The sequence below is a fragment of the Metopolophium dirhodum genome, chromosome 5, assembly GCF_019925205.1.
Source record: "Metopolophium dirhodum isolate CAU chromosome 5, ASM1992520v1, whole genome shotgun sequence".
Lineage (NCBI taxonomy): Eukaryota > Metazoa > Arthropoda > Insecta > Hemiptera > Aphididae > Metopolophium > Metopolophium dirhodum.
Window position 1 is genome coordinate 1,709,155 of NC_083564.1, and position 18,483 is coordinate 1,727,637.

The window sequence follows — 18,483 nt, forward strand, 5'->3', positions numbered from 1 at the left end:
CCATCGTTTACCGGCGCGCGGCCACAAAACGATAAAACCATGTAAATAATATAAACAGCAGCTAATAGGTCTATGAATAAAATAATAATATGAAATATTGAAATTCACGGGCCCGGCTTGTCAGTAGTTGTCATGAATTCATGATCACGAAGATTGAAGACATTATTATTCCACTAGTCTTCATAGTCATGAATCATTATTCATAAGTATATCGATTACCGATGGATAAATCATAAAGTAAATGGTGACCACAGAATATATATAAAGTAATAATAATTATGGTGAAACTCTATTAGTTCATTTGAACGCCACCGTGGCTAAGAAAGCGCTGTAAGTCATTCTGGATTTTTGTATTCAACATTTCAACTGATAACTGATAAGTCTCGTTTCTCGTTTCGCGTTCGGCCTTTTTTAATTGTATATTATGACATGCTACGTTAGGTAACAGGCAAAAATAAGTATATTTTTAAGTTTATATTTTAGGTTTGTGACGGCGTCGCACGTGTGTCGTGTAATTAATACTGAATAGCCGCTGCTAAAAACATTCCCGAAGATGCCGCGAATCATGATAAAAGGCGGCGTTTGGCGAAACACCGAGGTGAGATTAAAACATTTACGAAAATTAACGTAAACAGAGCACATCTTAGTAAAGGTCTTACGGCCTTACCTTGTGATTCAATAAATTTTATAGATTCAGTTGGTTTATAAAATTAAATAATATTGCCAATGTGTATATACATTTATATTATTACGTCTCACGCTGTACATACTACATATTTCAGTTTGAGAGATTCAAAAATATATTGTTATGTTTTTGATGTTATAAGTGTTAACATAAAAATCTAAAAATATTTACTATCGTCAACACTTTGACTGCTGAATTAAAAAATGATTAAACCTGGCTGAATTTAATGCATTGAATTTATTTTCAGTAGGTATTAAAACATAAAATAAAAAGTTATTTTTTACGTGTATAGCAAGGCTCTGTACATTACTAAATTATAAAGAAAAAAATAATTAAATCATATTGATTAGAATTGTTTAGACTAAAAGTTATTTAATTTGTCAGGTCATCCTGTTACACTCTATATATTTTTTTTGTCAAAATCATAATTTAATTAAAATATAACTACCATCAAAATAATAGTTTTATTAAATCTATGTAATGCCAAACCACATCGTTTTAGCATAAAAAATACATACAGGAGTTACATCCTAACCAAAATGAATCAGAAGTCACATTAAATAAATGTTGAGTTATTGGATTTAAATGATAAGGGTAAATTACATATGCAATGATATTTAATGTGTACCTAATTTTAGATTCTGAGTGAAACGATGAATGTATTGATTTTATAATGATGTGTGTTTTTTTCTTATTTTTGTGTCTCATCACCTTTTAGGACAGTAAAAATTCTTAGATTTTCTTCAACAGTATCTTATCTGATAGGAAAGTGAACCTAGTTGGTACTTTGGGGTGTCAAAAGTAAAAAATCCCAGTAGTTTTCAAAAGCACAGTGAAAAACAAAAGAAAAATTAAGGAAAAACGGGAATTTTTACGGAAATTCTGTTTTTGAAAATATCAATTTTGGTTTTTGGTGTAACTCTAAACAAATTATCGTATATACATGAAATTTTCACTGGTTGTTTATATTTGCATAAAATTTTCAAAATATTTTGATTTGTTTTGAACTATTTAGAAATATTTTCTGTTTCCAATTGTATTAGTCTTTTTTTCTATGAATGTCAATAAAACTTTATTTGTTGGGTAAAAAAGCTTGAAAATTTAATACAAGGCTCCTACTATATTGTTACAATGATATTTGAAAAATATTAAAAATCCTTAGTCACAGTTTTTATTTATAAGCATTTAAAGTTCAAATATTGACAAAATACTGAAAATTAACTAATTATTTTGAGTTGAGAATTCATAAAAAATTTCTTTTTTAATCTAAGATTTAAAAATGTAATACAAGATTCCTCATAAGTTTGTTTAGCTTTATCAAAAAAAAAATGTCTACAAGCAAATCAAATTCAATTTTAATGAGCGTTTGAAATTCATATTTTTACAACATTTCATATTCACTCGATTTCTCATGAAACAATTTTCTTATTTTATGGTAATAAAAAAACGAATGACCGTAGATACTTGAAAATTTCACTGAATGTTGATATTAGCATTTTCTATACACCACACAGTTTTGGAAATAATTTAACTCTTTTTGCGCTGTTTACGGACATTGTCAATTTTAAATTTTCTTAGTTTTTTTTCTATAAATATCAATAACATTTTATTTTTGGGTAAAAAAGCGTGAAAATTTAATGAAAGGGTCCTGATATATTGTTACAATAGCAGTTGAAAAATATTAAAAATACATAGGCACAATTTTTTTTTATAAGCATTTAAAGTTAAATTTTAACAAAATTTATCAAATTTAAAATGTAATAATTATTTTGTAGTTAAAAATGTATATAATGTTCAACTTTTATACCTAAGGATTGAAAATTTAAAACAAGGCTCCACGTAAATAGGTTACTTATAAATTACTTAATTCACAATAATATCATCAAATATACTTGGTAATATCATAGGCTGACTGACCGTTTTCGATCAGAATCGTTTTTCTTATACAATGATATTATATCATTGAATTCAAATTTAACACCATCCATTACAGTAACCCACTTGTATCCTACTATACAGCAGATCAACATCCACTTAGCCACCTTTTTCATTATTTATTTTTTTTACAGGATGAGATTCTTAAAGCAGCTGTTATGAAATATGGCAAAAATCAATGGTCACGTATTGCATCATTATTACATCGTAAATCAGCTAAACAATGTAAGGCACGTTGGTTTGAATGGCTTGATCCAAGTATCAAAAAAACTGAATGGAGTCGAGAGGAAGATGAAAAGCTTTTACATCTTGCTAAACTCATGCCTACACAATGGCGTACCATTGCTCCAATTGTTGGTCGTACAGCTTCACAGTGTTTGGAAAGATATGAATATTTATTGTTAGTAAATATTACTAAATAATATTTAAATTTAATATTTATTTGTTGTTATCAATATATATTTATATATTTTAATATAAAAATATTATTTGTTGGATATAATTTATTCATAATGCTTCCAGAGATCAAGCTCAAAGGAAAGAAGATGGTGAGGAAGTAGGCGATGATCCAAGAAAATTAAAACCTGGTGAAATTGATCCAAATCCTGAAACAAAACCAGCTCGTCCCGATCCTAAAGATATGGACGAAGACGGTGATTACTAGTTTATAATCTAATTTTGAATATATAAATATTAATTTATTTTTAAGGATCATTTTAAAATTAAGAGAACAATAAACAGGTCTTTAGTAATAACTAACTGAGTTATGAGTATTTTTATTAAAAGTTACATTTTAACTTTTATAAAATATTAGTTTATAAAAATGTACTTCAAACAATTAATATTTTGTTGACATCCATTCTTACTGTTATTTGTTTTATTGGCTCATCATAGAGCTTATTAAAATATAATTTTTATTCAGGTTAAAATCTATAGAAGTAAAATCATATACAAGTTATTTATTGCTTGTTATTATAAAGTTTAACTTATTAAAATATTTTCTAGAGTTGGAAATGTTATCTGAAGCAAGAGCTCGTTTAGCCAATACACAGGGAAAAAAGGCAAAACGTAAAGCTCGTGAGAAGCAATTAGAAGAAGCTAGAAGACTTGCTGCATTACAAGTAATTTACAAATTGTTTATAAAATTATTATGTAGATGAAAATTATTTTTTTATTTTGTAGAAACGGAGGGAATTGCGTGCTGCTGGTATAGGTGTTGGAAGAGGCAATAAACGAAAGCGTGGTATAGACTATAATGCTGAAATACCATTTGAGAAAAAACCAGCTTTAGGGTTTTATGATACTGCCAATGAGGATGTTGATCCACTTGCACCAGATTTCAGAAAATTGAGGCAACAAAATTTAGATGGAGAACTACGTGTTGAAATTGAAGAAGTAAATGATTTATTGTAATTTTTAAGAATTAATTTTTAATTGTGTTTGTATTTTAGAGAGAAAGAAAGAAAGACAAAGCTAAGCTCAAGCAGCGTAAGGAAAATGAAGTTCCTTTAGCTATGTTAAATAATCAAGAACCTATAAGGAAAATGAGTAAACTTGTTCTACCAGAACCACAAATATCTGATCAAGTAATAATCTATAATTTTATTATAAATATTTTTTAAATAAATTATAAACTATAATTGTTTTAAAGGAATTGCAACAAGTTGTTAAATTGGGACGAGCCAGTGAAATGGCACGAGAAATAGCAATGGAAAATGGTCCTCAACAAGCTTCAGACGCATTATTGTCAGATTATACCCCTTCAATTAATAATATTCCTGGCCGCACTCCAAGAACCCCATCTGTTTCAACTGACAAAGTTTTACAAGTAATTTGAAGCTTAAGACGTTATATGCTCATGCATTATTTCTATCTTAACGTAAAATTTGAATCTTATTGTAACTAACACATAACACATCATCCAGTTCCCACAAGGAAGCTTCTATTGATATTTCAATTTTAATGCAAGTTACGTGGGTTTTAAATTTCAGAAAAATTTTAATTTAAAAATTTAAAATTAAAATGTGAAAAAAGAAACCTACGTATCTTAACTTAACATTTTATAACAAATTAATTTAATATAATATTATGAATAACATAACTAAATGGATTATTCTATACTTAAAATGTGCTTGTTGTACGTTTGTAAGATGGAAACAACACAGATTAATGTCCACTCATAAGGAATGATTCAGAGCTGAACCCTGTTAAAACTTCTCTTGCTAAGACTAGCTTCAAAGCTTTTTCTTTCATATACTATATCTATATTAATGCGCACAATTAATTTACTTTTTATAGGACGCTCAAAATATTATGGCTCTAACACATGTAGATACTCCTCTCAAAGGAGGTCTTAATACTGAATTGCAAAATGTTGATTTCAATGGTGTCACCCCACAACGACAGTTGATTACAACACCTAATACAATTTTAGGTACTCCACTTTCACAAGCTGCTAGTGATGGTTTCCAAACTCCACAAAGTGATAGATCACTAGTAAAAGCTGGTATGCTGACACCTACTCCTCTAAGGGATCAGTTAAGCATCAATCGTTCAGATTCTATGGAAGTTGATATTATAAATACACCCCAAGCTATGAAAAACTACCAACATCAAGTAAAAGAACAGTTGAAAGCGGGCTTAAGTACATTGCCAAATCCAAAAAATGATTTTGAAATAGTTGTACCTGAGGACCAACCCGAAGACGAAGAAACTGTTGTTCAAAAAGATTTCATAGAAGATCAGTCTGATGTTGAGATGCGTAGTGCTGAAGAACTTCTTGCTCGCCGTAAGTATGATAAAAATATACACCTATTATTATAACGATTATATAATATGTACTAGTTAGTATGGTTGGATCTAAGAATTTTAGGTTTCAACACCCGGGTATAATAATGAAATATGATAATTTTCATTGAAATAACTTAGTTGTTTATTAATTTTTAAATATTTCATTTTAATAGTATATGAATGTTAGATAAATATAGATAAAAAAAAATGGTTGGTAATATTTGCTGACTTCTTAAAGGTCTTAACTAATAAAATTGGCATTTTTTAATATAAGCTTTATTTTAATATTTATAATACAGTCAAATCCGCTTAATTGGGACCCATCGGGCGGTGACCTATTTGTCCCCATTATCCAGACTGTCCCGATTAACCGAAGAATTTTACGTACAATATATTCATTCGGGACTATCATTAATGTCCCCATTAAGCAGGTGTCCCTTTTAAGTGGTGTCCTGAATAAGCGGATTCTACTGTATATATTGTAGTTTTAACTATTTCTAAAAATTGTGTTTTGTTCAAGTATTGTAAGTTGATATTCATATGAAACTCATTTTAGATTCTTATAATTTATCATTAGAAATTCATACAAATTTTTCTTTCTAAACCTAAGATTTTGTAGGGTGTTACCACTGGGTACCTTCCTTAATCTTATTATCATATCATTCTTATTCGTCACTCATCCACTCAACCTATTTATTATACTAAGAACATGTATAGATTGTACAGGTTAGGTTGTGTTGTTTGTACAATTGTAGATTACTTTAATAAAAAAAAAAAAAAAACCTAAGATTTTAAAACTTAATACAAGATTCCTCATAAGTTTTTTACAACATTGAATATTCACTCGATTTCTCAGGTAGCGATTTTCTTATTTTGTTGTAATTCCAAAATTAATAAATGTAGATATTTGAAATTTACAGCATATGTTTATTTTATTAATTCTTATACTTGATACAATTTTCAAAATAATTTGTCTCCTTTTGAGCTATTTACGAACATTAAAATTTTATATTTTTCTAGTCTTTTTTTGTCAGTAAAATTTTATTTGTTAGGTCACGAAGCGTGAAAATGTAATACAAGACTCCTGATTTAGCAGTTGAATAATGTTAAAAATACATAGGTACAGTTTTTTTTATTAGCATTTAAATATGAATAATTAAGTATTAACAAATAATAATAATTCAACTTAACTGGCTACTGTATTAATAATAATAATATAAATATAATATAAAATATCCTAGGATGACAAACCGTCTCAAACGACAAATCGTTTTTGTTTACAAAGATATTATATCATTGAATTCAAATTTAACACCATCCATTACAGTCACCCACTTATATAACCTACTGTATAGTAGAGCAACTTCTACTTACCCGCTTTTTTTTAAATTTATTTTTGTTCTTAACATGAAATGAGAAAACATACTTGGATTTGATTGCTACATAGCTGATATGTCCTTAATGAACAAATCATAAAATAAAAATACATCAATATAACATAATGTATTTACATATATATATAAATATGTTATTATGTATATTTCATTAATATGTACTATTTTGCAAAAGCGGTATGACGTTTAAAATAATAAATAAAATTAAATAAAAATAATTTCCACTCAAAATATGAGCCTCTCTCCAGTTTCTCTGTTTTAGATCTGGCCCTATTATACTACGGTAAAAAAGTAAATGCATTTAACTTTATAACTTGTATATTTCTAGGCCAATTAGAAATGAAGTTGCGATCTCAAGTAATCCAACGATGTTTACCTCGTCCACCAGATACTAATATTGTTTTGAGACCTTTGAATTCAGAGCCACCCCTTACAGATCTTCAAAGGGTGATCATATTTTACTAAAAAAAATATTAGTAAATTACATATTATTTAATATTTTAATATATTTTTAATTTGTTATGTAGGCTGAAGAATTGATTAAGCAAGAAATGATTACAATGCTTCATTATGATGCTGTCCGTAGCCCTTTACCGCCAGAAGTTGCTACACTTACTCAAAGTGGTCCCAAAAAACAGCCAATCCTAACTGAAACTCAGCATTTAGCTTATTTACAGGCACACCCATACCAACAATTCACTGAAGAAGAAATGGAAAATGTAATTAAAAATATATGTATTCACAGATTTAGAAAAGAAGCAATGCAATAATATGTGTACATTAGTAAACAAATTATTTATTTACTTATTTCATAAAATATTGTTTTAGGCAAAACAAGTTTTGATAAAAGAAATGGAAATTGTTAAACAAGGTATGAATCATGGGGAATTGTCATTAGACTCATTTACTCAAGTGTGGGGTGAATGTTTGGGCCAAGTACTATTTCTGCCCAATCAAAATCGTTATACAAGAGCAAATTTAGCTAGTAAAAAAGATAGAATTGAATCGCTTGAAAAGAAACTGGAACAGAATAGAGGTCATATGACTAAAGAAGCTAAAAAAGCTGGAAAAATGGAAAAAAAAATTAAAATTATTCTCGGGGGATATCAAGTATGTAATATGAATCATAATGATGTTAACAATATATTATTGTTCCCGGGCTTAAGTTTTTAATACAACAATTTTGTTTATTTAGACTCGTTCTCAAGGTCTTATAAAACAATTCATAACCAGTGTGGATGAGATTGAACAAGGACATTTAGAATTATCAACTTTTCAGTTTTTGCAACGACAGGAAGAATCTGCTATACCAAAACGACTACAGGTGATTTTAAATATACCATTTTTTATTTGTTTATATTTTTGTAGTTCATCATTATTTGCTGTTAAATATTAACTAATTTAGTATACAGGGTGTATCTTATGTTATTGTATGCAGGGTTTTTTAATGATTATATGGAATTTTGTTAAAAATAAAGAATCACATTTTTTTTCGTTTTAACGAAATTTTATATCATCATTCCATACTTGTTAAAAAAACCCTGTATACAATGACATAAGATACACCCTGTATAATATAGCTAAACAGGTTAAACAACAATTTCCTAATAATCGCTATTAAAATATTAATCGGATTTCTTTTTTAATGATGAATTATATTTTAGTCATTAACTGATGATGTAGACCGTCAAAAAGAACGAGAGAAAATTCTACAACAAAAATTCCTTGACCTTGAAACACGATGGAAAGAATTACAAATTGGAAATGATTGAACATCAAACTGTTATTAATGCAATAAGCTTGATATTTGTATTATTTTTTTTCAATTTATACTAAACCTCTATTATATTTTCTGATAATAGAATTTAAATCGTGTGGAATTATGTGAGAAAAAAAATTTATATAACTCCCATCACATTATGTGTACATTTCTTAAGCAACTTGTCTATTATTGTAATTTGAGATTAATTATACAATCTTATTAAAACTACAAAGTCTAGAGATTTTCCACTCTACAATGTGTTATATATACTTTTATGAGCTCTGCCTATAAAATATTATATTATATTAATACGATCCAAACGACAATCTTGTTGTATTGAAGTGGCGTACGTTAGTCAACATTTTTATATCTTCATGACGGGCAAACATACCATTCATATTATGAATATTAATTATGTACTCTTTAGCTGTCCATCTGTAGGATGGAATGTAAATGCAACCAGCAGTCTTCTAAGGTCTTGTGTTGGTTTATTTTTTGATACACTGGAGGTATATAAACAAAAACTTAGCGCCTTAGCTTATACTTCGGATTCCCTTTAAGAGGACACCACACAGGCATTTGTTGTCTCCGTCTTACAAATATACAACATGGCAAGTTCTGCATAGTCACAATTTTTTTATAAGTATTAAAGTTTAAATTTTGACAAAATCACGAAAAAGAGCATATTATTTTGAATTTGAAATTCATAAAAAATTTTCTTTTTAAATCTTCGAATTGAAAATTTAACTCAAGATTCCTCATAAAAGTTTAAATTTTGACAGTCATACTAATATGTAATTAGGTACAATAGTGTCTATAAATATTAAATTTAAGTACAAATTCAGTATTATTAGGTACTATATTCATAATATATTATATTATTACATGTAAAATATAAAGATTCTAATTGCAGGCATAGTGATAAAATTGTTTTTCTTATAATAACTGTTGTACTAGTTTCAGTCGGTATACCTTACGCGCCCCATAAATTAAACATTTATAGACTATTATAGTACCTACATAGTTTATTTAATTTTTTTTATGTTTCCTTGTAACGTGCTAACACTAAGAAGACTATTTTATAAAACTTAAAAACAAAAGCTTATAGGGGGATTTGTCTCCCACATCACCCTCTTGTATGTAATTAATCTTATTCAATAATAGTGTGCTTTTAGACTTGAGTATTTTAATAATTGTTTATCTATTTCGCATATAACACCCTTTTCTATTGACATGAACTAAAACCTAGTTCACTTAAGTTTACAAGGACTCAGGACGTCATATCCGCATGTGTTGTCTCCGTCTTACAAGTGCCTTACACAGCAAATTTACGTTCAGCTCCGTTACTCCGACTTCAACTTGGCAAGCTATTTTTTCTTATCAAATATTTATTTCAATATTAGTATAGATACCTAAGAAGGTAAGTTGAATTGATTATTCAATTATTACTTAAAACTTTGCATTTATTGTACTTCTGAAGATTGCAGAGTAGTACAATGATTGAAGACTTCAGTGTTTGTAACGACCATTTAATTTTATCTGAATTTAACTCGAGTTGATTTTTTGTATGTCTAGATATCTCAAACTTTGGCCAGCCATCTCAGTTCTTTGAACCGTTCATTAATGAATTAATATTAGGTACCTATTGTTAGTTATTTTTGGGATTTGATATCAGACTGCAGTCTAGCGGCCAGCTTATATTATTTCCTACATAACTTTGAATCTTAAACACAAACATTTTGTAAATAATATAAAATAAAATTTAAATTAAAATGTTAAATATTTCAATCACACAAGTTAGTAGAGAACCATAACATTATATTTTCTAATAAAAATTAGCTCAAATATTAAATAATAAAAAATATATATATTGTATATTTATATTTATATTGTGTGAGTTGATTTTGTTTATGTAGTATATATTAAGAGGACGCTACACCCAACAATTTATCTTAAACAATAATAGTGTGCTTTTAATAATTTCATCATTACCTATTTCGTATACAACATCCTTTTCTATTGATATGAGCTAAAACTTTCTAGTTCACTTAATTGTTTGGGCCAAAGTTCGACAAATCCATAGACATATTATTAGTATGTATTATGTCTATGATTAAATTATATATCTGCGGACGTTTTTAATTGCATTTGATTAGAGTGGCCACACAACATTTTTTAGGCTTAAAAATAATTACGGTAAATATTCACCTGATAAATATATAGCATTCATATCTCCAGAAAAATCTGTCGAAAATTGACTTTTTTTATAACGGTTAAATATATAATTTCACATTCTGTATCTAATCTACATGACAAGCACTATTTAATGATCTATCAACCAACTTTCTAGTTTTCATAGTTTAAGATAAAATATAAAAAAATTGAGTATTCAGGACTAAACATGCCGATGGTTTTCTGTATTCAAATTATACTGCCGTCCACTTGGGCATGATATCAGATCTATCTCATTAATATCTTATTTATTATCCTTTTCAAAAGAGAATATACCGCTTTCGCGCATGTGGAATGATTCGATTGGTGTGATCACACTAACAATGGGAAATTGGTGGGGAATGCGCGCCGCCTTAAATAAATTGATCGTCCACCTGTATATTCTCTTTTGAAAAGAAATATAGTTATATTAAAGCTAACTTAATTACCCATCAACTCATTACTACTGAGTTATATTTTTATTATTTTATTATTTCCCATACTCTTGAAGTTTTCAAAATTCAATTTTTTTCATTCCAAATTAACATCTTACTTGAATAAAAATCAAGAAAGTATAAATTGCAACTCTATGGATAATAAAGTAATTCTTATTGGCTCAGGAATTTGATGAGAATATCATATGACATTTTATTTGTATAGAATCGTTATTAAAAATATGGAACAAAACAATAATTACTGAATATTTAATCACCATTCTTCGCATTCGTCGACTGAGTTTGATATCTGTAATCACAAATAAATACAATTTTATAGTTGATAATTATTTACATTTAATATATTTAATTTAATAATTTATTATAATTGAAAGAAGATACCAATCTATAACATATTAAATGATAAGTTAGTTTAGAATTACTTCAATAGGTATTTCATTTTAAAACAATATAAGCAAAATACTTAATTAATTGAAGCCTATGTCTTTAAACTAATTTATATCAATCATCAACTTAACAATAAGAACATTATTCAAGTAAAACCAATTGATACAAAGTTTACAACAAATCAATGCTTGACAAAATACAAAACCATTATTTTTAATGTTAAAGTAAACAACTCAAATATGTTTTACTTGACTATCGAAAAATCAGAAAACGCTGGGGTATGAATATTTTTATAATTCTTAACATGGTAATAAAAATAAAAACTTAAATGAATAAATTTTAATTATTTTTTAAACAATATTTATGTATGCATACATATTACTGCAGTTAAAATGTTTCTACATTCAGCAGATGTTGAAATGCAAACCGTCTTTTTCTTTTAGTAGGTAGTATAACGCTTTTGAATTTGCTATGATATTAATCTTATCAATTTCATCATCACAATATATGTTTTAGTGGCATTTAACTTTGTTGATGATTAATGCATTCAGTTAATAGATTTGAAAAACTGAGAAACAACCCGTGGCACCAGATGTCGTCAGTGTCGTGCTTAGTTTTTTTGAATGTAGAGAATAATTCAAAGGGGGGAGGGGGGGGGGGTATTACACCCTCATCACCATTGTGAGCACACTCATGTACGTATTTGTACACTACATACTGCCCCATTTAGCTGTGGCTCAAAATATAATAGAAAATAAAAAATGAATTTGACACGAAAATAGGAATAGACATCCAATATTAAAGGAAAGTAATGCAACAAAAGCATATAATCTGATAAATACATCGAGTTTTACTTAATTGTATGTACATTTCCATTTAAGTGCAGCATACAATGAAGAAAATTGGAAAAAATATACAAGAAACTATCCATTAACGAAAAAATAAATATTGTTATAATGGTAACATTATCTATAGTTAAAGGATTAAAAATATTCCAACATAAATTAATAATAAACAATGTTGAAATAAAAAAATTTTCATATCCTGTTATGCCACGGGTTCCACATATATAGAAAACAACAGTAAGTACAATATAAATATTATTTACAATTCTTATATCTGAGCCTCCAAATTTATCTATATCATCATTAGCATCATTATATCTGGCTTCTCGTCCAAGTTTAAGTAACCAATTAGGTATTTCTTGATTTGCCTAAATTGAAACAATTACAAATGTACAAATATGAAATTAAATAAAAAAGATAAGTATAAGATTTATTACTGATGCAAGAGTTGTTATAATTGGATCCACCAAAAGATAATCTTCTTCAGGATCAAATAAAGACGTAGCAATTCCTTTGTTTCCCAGTCTACCTGTTCGTCCAATTCTTTGCACATACTCTTCAATTTCCAGAGGCATGTCATAATTAAGTACATGGTTCACACATTTAATATCTAAAGATTCAAAAGTTAAAGTTTTTCAACAAATTATTAATGAAGTAATAAAAATTTCAAAATTATTTTTTGCAGACGACTCTATTGATAAATAATTTTGTTATAGATTCTGTTTTATTTAAATAGTCCACTGGAAAATGATTATATAACTAATACAATTATTTAACTATAAAAACAATTCATCATTTTTTTTAATATTTAATAAAAATAAGTCATTGCTCGTTTCAAAATTAATGAGTGACTATATACTTATTTTAGCCTACAGTTCATTGAATAAAATTTTTTTTCCATATTGTCTATATAAAAGGAGGTGGTAAATGATTGGTATTGTGTCCTTTGTTAGAAGATATTATTCTATTAGACAAAATATTCTGTCGAATTAAACTTAACCTATTAATGTTGAATAAATTTACCTAATCCTCTTGCCGCTACAGTTGTTGCTACAAGTACATTCATCTTTCTGTTACGAAAATCATTTAAAGCAATTTCTCTCATATCTTGTAAACGATCACCATGTATACTTGTTGATGGAATATTCTTTTCGCATAGATATGTAGCAAGGAAATCTGCTGTCCATTTCTGTTTTACAAATACTATAGTTCCTACTGAATCTACAAAAGAACAAATAATTAAATGTTTTTGTTACGTATACTTATAATTTATAAATTAGTCATTAGTGTTAAAGGAACCTGGTTAGGGTTTTTACAAACATAGGTAAGACTTAAGAGAATGTCAGTGCGCTATTTGCTTTTTCTCTCTGACCCACACGCAACATCGCAACAATTTTATGTTCTCAATAATGATTATAATCATAATAATTTCTAAAATTAGAGTGAAATTACCTCTAAAAATGTAAAGGTAAGATAAGTCTTGGGCATTTCATAGGCGTTTTATCATGCTTTAATTTTAAGGCGAGTTATGAGTATTTTAAAATTGTAAACTGTTTGTACATCTTAAAATACTCATAATTCACTTTAAAATTAAAATATGATAAAACGCCTATAATGCCCAAGGGTATCTTACCTTTAAATTTTATAAGAGATTTTTTTACTTTAATTTTAGAAATTATTATTATTACAATCATTATTGTGAACATAAAATTTGGTATGCTGAGCGTAGGTCAGAGAGAGAAAACAAATAGTGCGCAGAAATCCTCTTAACTACACAGCAGGTATAGGGATAAACATAGGCGTGCGCAGACTTTTGGTTCCGGGGGTGCATACTAAAAGTTAGGGCTCACAATAATTTTGAAAACAATTATAGATACAGACAAATGTTTTAAAGATATCAAATGTACTAAAAATATTTATTTTATTTTATTATTCATTCTAATAAATATTACATAACAATATATAGATATACAATCTTATAATGATAATCAACGTTTAAAAGGAACATTTTTTAATTCGTTAATAATTTCATTAATTTATATTACATTTAATTAATAATTATGGCCCTTGTAGTTTTTGGTGAAGGGTCAAGGGGTGCCCAGGCACCCCCGGCACGCACGCCTATGTGGATAAATGACTTTGTAGAGATTAAAAGCAGACCACGCCTGACAAAAATTATTTGTTGCCACTATATATAAATAGAGTATAATATCTTAGTCCGTTGTTGCCATCGAGGTTCCTTCTCAACATGAATTAAGTATAGGTAAAATACTCAATTAAATAAAATATAAACCTTTTTTTAAAATATTGGATAAAATTTCACGTTTATTGAATCTATTAACCAAGAAAAAGGTTTGTTTTATATCTTTTGAAGCACTACTAATAATACCAACTGCTAAAAATAAATAATTTTTGTTTAAATAAAATTTTGCTAAATGCTGAGTGGCATCTGGTAAAGTTGCTGACAACATAATTGTCTGTCTATTCATCTGGAAATTATAAACACTAGATATTAAATACTATACAAGCATATTTTACTCTACATTAATTGATCAATGAAAACTCACAATAGACGGCATTGAAAAGTGATCTAAAATTTTATCAATATCCGGTTTTGACTCAATGTCTAACATTTTATCAACTTCATCCAAAACAAAAAATCTCACAGATGAAAATGTTATGAAGCCATGCTGAACAAATTCATTTAATCTACCAGGAGTTGCTACAAGTATGTGACAACCTTTCTAATAAAAAAAAATATTGGTTACATTTTTTATTATTATAAAATATGCCTAAATATCTAATACATATTGTTGTATACTATAGACAGCCATTAACATTATAATATAATATATATGTAGCATAAGGTTAGGTTAGGTCACAATATTATAATATAGATACAGTATGTTTGGTATGTAAGTCACTAACATAGGTAGGGCCCAAGAAGAAAATTTTGCTGAGGAAACATAATATTTTGTAATTTTAACACCAACCCCCCATGCAAGGATAGTCTTGCTGCAGTCATAGAGTTTGACAGGAGTATGTGTGACAGTCGTACAAGGAGAGACAAACAGCTATCACAAGGACCACAAAAGAATATTATATTATTATGTTTGTTTTAATGTAATATAAATGTTTCAACTATGAATTGTGTCAAGCTTTCTTATAATCATTTGACGCTCTATCTTGACTGATTTATAGCGCCGTAGTATTAATATGTCGTAAGGTCTAAAAGAAACGAACATAAGACAATAAATGTATACCATTGTACTTCAACTTAAACCTGTTAACAAAGCTGGCAAAATTAAATTTTGGGCTATAATCATTAGCTTTGAATGTTTGAGGGTAAGATGTCATAGTTTTAAACGTGTCTCACGACAATATACACCTACGTAATATTATGGTATACTAAAAACATTCTACTTACAAGAATTTGATTTTTTTGATGACTGACTAAAGTTCCACCATAACACACAAACGATGAAATTCCCGTACCTCTTGTCAATTTTAGCACAACCATTTTAATTTGAACAGCCAATTCTCGTGTAGGTGCCATTATAACAACTTGGGGTTCACTATGATTTCTATCTTTTACTAATGTCTGTGGGTCCATGAGCAATTTTTGTATGATTGGTAAAACATAAGCAACCTGAAATAAATTTATAATAATTAAGAAGCAACGAGTTATTTAGTGTAACTAAGTGGCAATATTTTTATTTTTGGAATTAGGTAAAAGGAATAATTATTGTTTGGGCATATTAAATTACTAAAAAATAAATTATTAAAATAAAATAATATTATTATCTGAAAAAGATGGATAAATTCTATATAATAAAACGCTAACATAAGTCATAAATTCATAATTTTAAGAAAATATTCAGATATATTAAAAATTCTTTGGTGGACAGATAGAAACCCACTACAACCATCTTTCACCATAAAAAAGACCTTTGACATAATTACCTACATTTGTAGCATGTTTTATTATATTTTTATAAATTGTGTAGTATAATTTTTTTATACATTTTATATTTTACGTTTCAAAAAGTATATGTTAACTTTTTTAGTTTTTACAGAAATTATTTCAATATTTAAAAATCTCAACTAGGCAATTTGATAAACAAGTTTCAAATACTCCGCTGTACCTTATTATTTTTTAAAATAACATTATTCATATCATGTAATATATTGTAAATTATAATGACTATAAAAACATATAACCGAAATGTTTTAATTTTCACTATATTCTGTCCAGCAAGAGAACGTACAGCGAGCCAACCAAAATGGGTTTTTATGCGTATCCTGATGTGACACCCTGTTATAAAGGAACTGGTTTTGATAGCATGGTGACATGGAGGGATGCACAGAATGGGTGTGTTCTCTCGCTGGGCAGAGTATACATGGATCAGTTGAAGGTTTTCAGCATAATATATTGTTCTATAAAAACATAATAGACAGCATGCATAAAATAGCTATTCTGATTACTATAAATAAGTAGATGTATGTAAATACTAATGTTTTATTTATTTAATTACCGTTTTTCCTGAACCTGTTTGTGCAGTGGCCATTAAATCTTTACCAGATAAAATAATAGGAATAGAATATTTTTGTATAGGAGTTGGTTTCACAAAATTACACATTTTAATATTATCCATTAACTGCTCTGGTATATTGTTCAACGTATTAAAGCTTTCAATAGCTTCGGGTATATTTTTTCCGTTCACCTTCACTTCAATGTCATTGAATTTTTCAAAATTTATACCAGAACTGATTCCGTCATCATAAATAGATTCATCATTTTCATTGATATCAGGTGGAATATAAGTTGATCTTGCGGGGATTTCATAAATATATTCACATTCTGGAAAACTAGACTTCTTAACAAGGTCTTGGTTATGTACTACAACATTGCTCTTCATATTTTCTGTGGGCAATATTGATGATGATGATGATAAATTCCCAGATTTTTCAGAACTGATTCCGTCATCATAAATAGATTTGTCATTTTCATTGGGTTCAGGTGGAATATAAGTTGATCTCGCAGGGATTTCATAAGTATACTCATAGTCTTGAAAACTAGACTTTTTAACAAGGTCTTGGTTATGTACTACGACATTGCTCTTCATATTTTCTGTGGGCAATATTGATGATGACGATAAATTCACAGATTTTTCAGAACTGTGTTTTCCAATCATTTTTAATAAAAATCCTCGTCCTCGGCCTCGGGTAATGGAAATATTTTCATTTTTAGAACTTTCATTTGCGATTGGTTTATTAAGAGAATTCTAAATCAGTCATAATATTATGTTAGTGGTATAAAAATATATTTATTATTGAAAAATGTCTAATCATACAAACCATATTTAATATTTATCCCATTCAAACGAGAAGAGCAAGAATTAATAAGCACGAGACTATTAAAGCATAGTGAATGTAAAATTTCGTAATTGGTCAGCAACATTCAGCAGGGCTTATTAGCTTAAACGCTTAAGCCTAAAACATAAACAATAATTAAATTTATCAAGCATAATATAAGAAGATAATAAAAGAAAAATACCCCAGGAGCACGGACTACAACCGAATACGAGTAAACAGTCTGGGCTCTGACGATTTCCGTAGTAGACGCATAGGCGTTATACACTTATACCACAGATTACAGAATATAATATGAAATTTCATATATTCTGTGTTAATACCATAGACATACACCACGATTTAAAATAGTATGGTTGCCCAACGGGTATGATAAGACGGCCATTGGATTTAAATCGGACCCCGGGCCTAGCGCTTCTAGTGGGCTATTTTATAATATATAACTATGAAATTTATTTCATATATTCTGTGATAATATCACGCTTAAGAGTTAAGGCCCGTTTCACATGGACGCGTATCATACGCGACGTATCGTACGCGCGCGTTTTCATTTTACATTGATTAAGTTCATACCCGCCAAACCGGCGATGGAAACGCGCCATCGTCGGAGTGACGCGTATGAATTTGACCAATGTAAATAAAAACG

General features: G+C 28.3%; 2 protein-coding genes across 2 annotated transcripts; one reads left to right on the forward strand and one right to left on the reverse strand.

Annotated features, from left to right (window-relative positions):
* Window positions 1-368: 368 nt before the first annotated feature.
* Window positions 369-8,798, forward strand: LOC132945748 (cell division cycle 5-like protein). Its single transcript, XM_061015503.1, has 13 exons — window positions 369-598; window positions 2,755-3,020; window positions 3,143-3,273; window positions 3,626-3,741; window positions 3,803-4,015; window positions 4,072-4,206; window positions 4,272-4,448; window positions 4,919-5,408; window positions 7,133-7,251; window positions 7,332-7,523; window positions 7,633-7,914; window positions 8,000-8,128; window positions 8,469-8,798. Exons 1-13 carry the CDS (start codon window positions 554-556, stop codon window positions 8,574-8,576), a joined length of 2,403 nt encoding a protein of 800 aa, XP_060871486.1. The 5' UTR covers window positions 369-553; the 3' UTR covers window positions 8,577-8,798.
* Window positions 8,799-11,400: 2,602 nt separating this feature from the next.
* Window positions 11,401-18,208, reverse strand: LOC132945194 (ATP-dependent RNA helicase vasa-like). The gene is made up of 10 exons (XM_061014871.1): window positions 18,022-18,208; window positions 17,823-17,957; window positions 17,000-17,749; window positions 15,892-16,113; window positions 15,032-15,208; window positions 14,758-14,953; window positions 13,488-13,685; window positions 12,902-13,074; window positions 12,728-12,832; window positions 11,401-11,521 (listed from the first exon to the last, which is right to left on the reverse strand). Exons 2-10 carry the CDS (start codon window positions 17,823-17,825, stop codon window positions 11,486-11,488), a joined length of 1,860 nt encoding a protein of 619 aa, XP_060870854.1. The 5' UTR covers window positions 17,826-17,957; window positions 18,022-18,208; the 3' UTR covers window positions 11,401-11,485.
* Window positions 18,209-18,483: the final 275 nt, after the last annotated feature.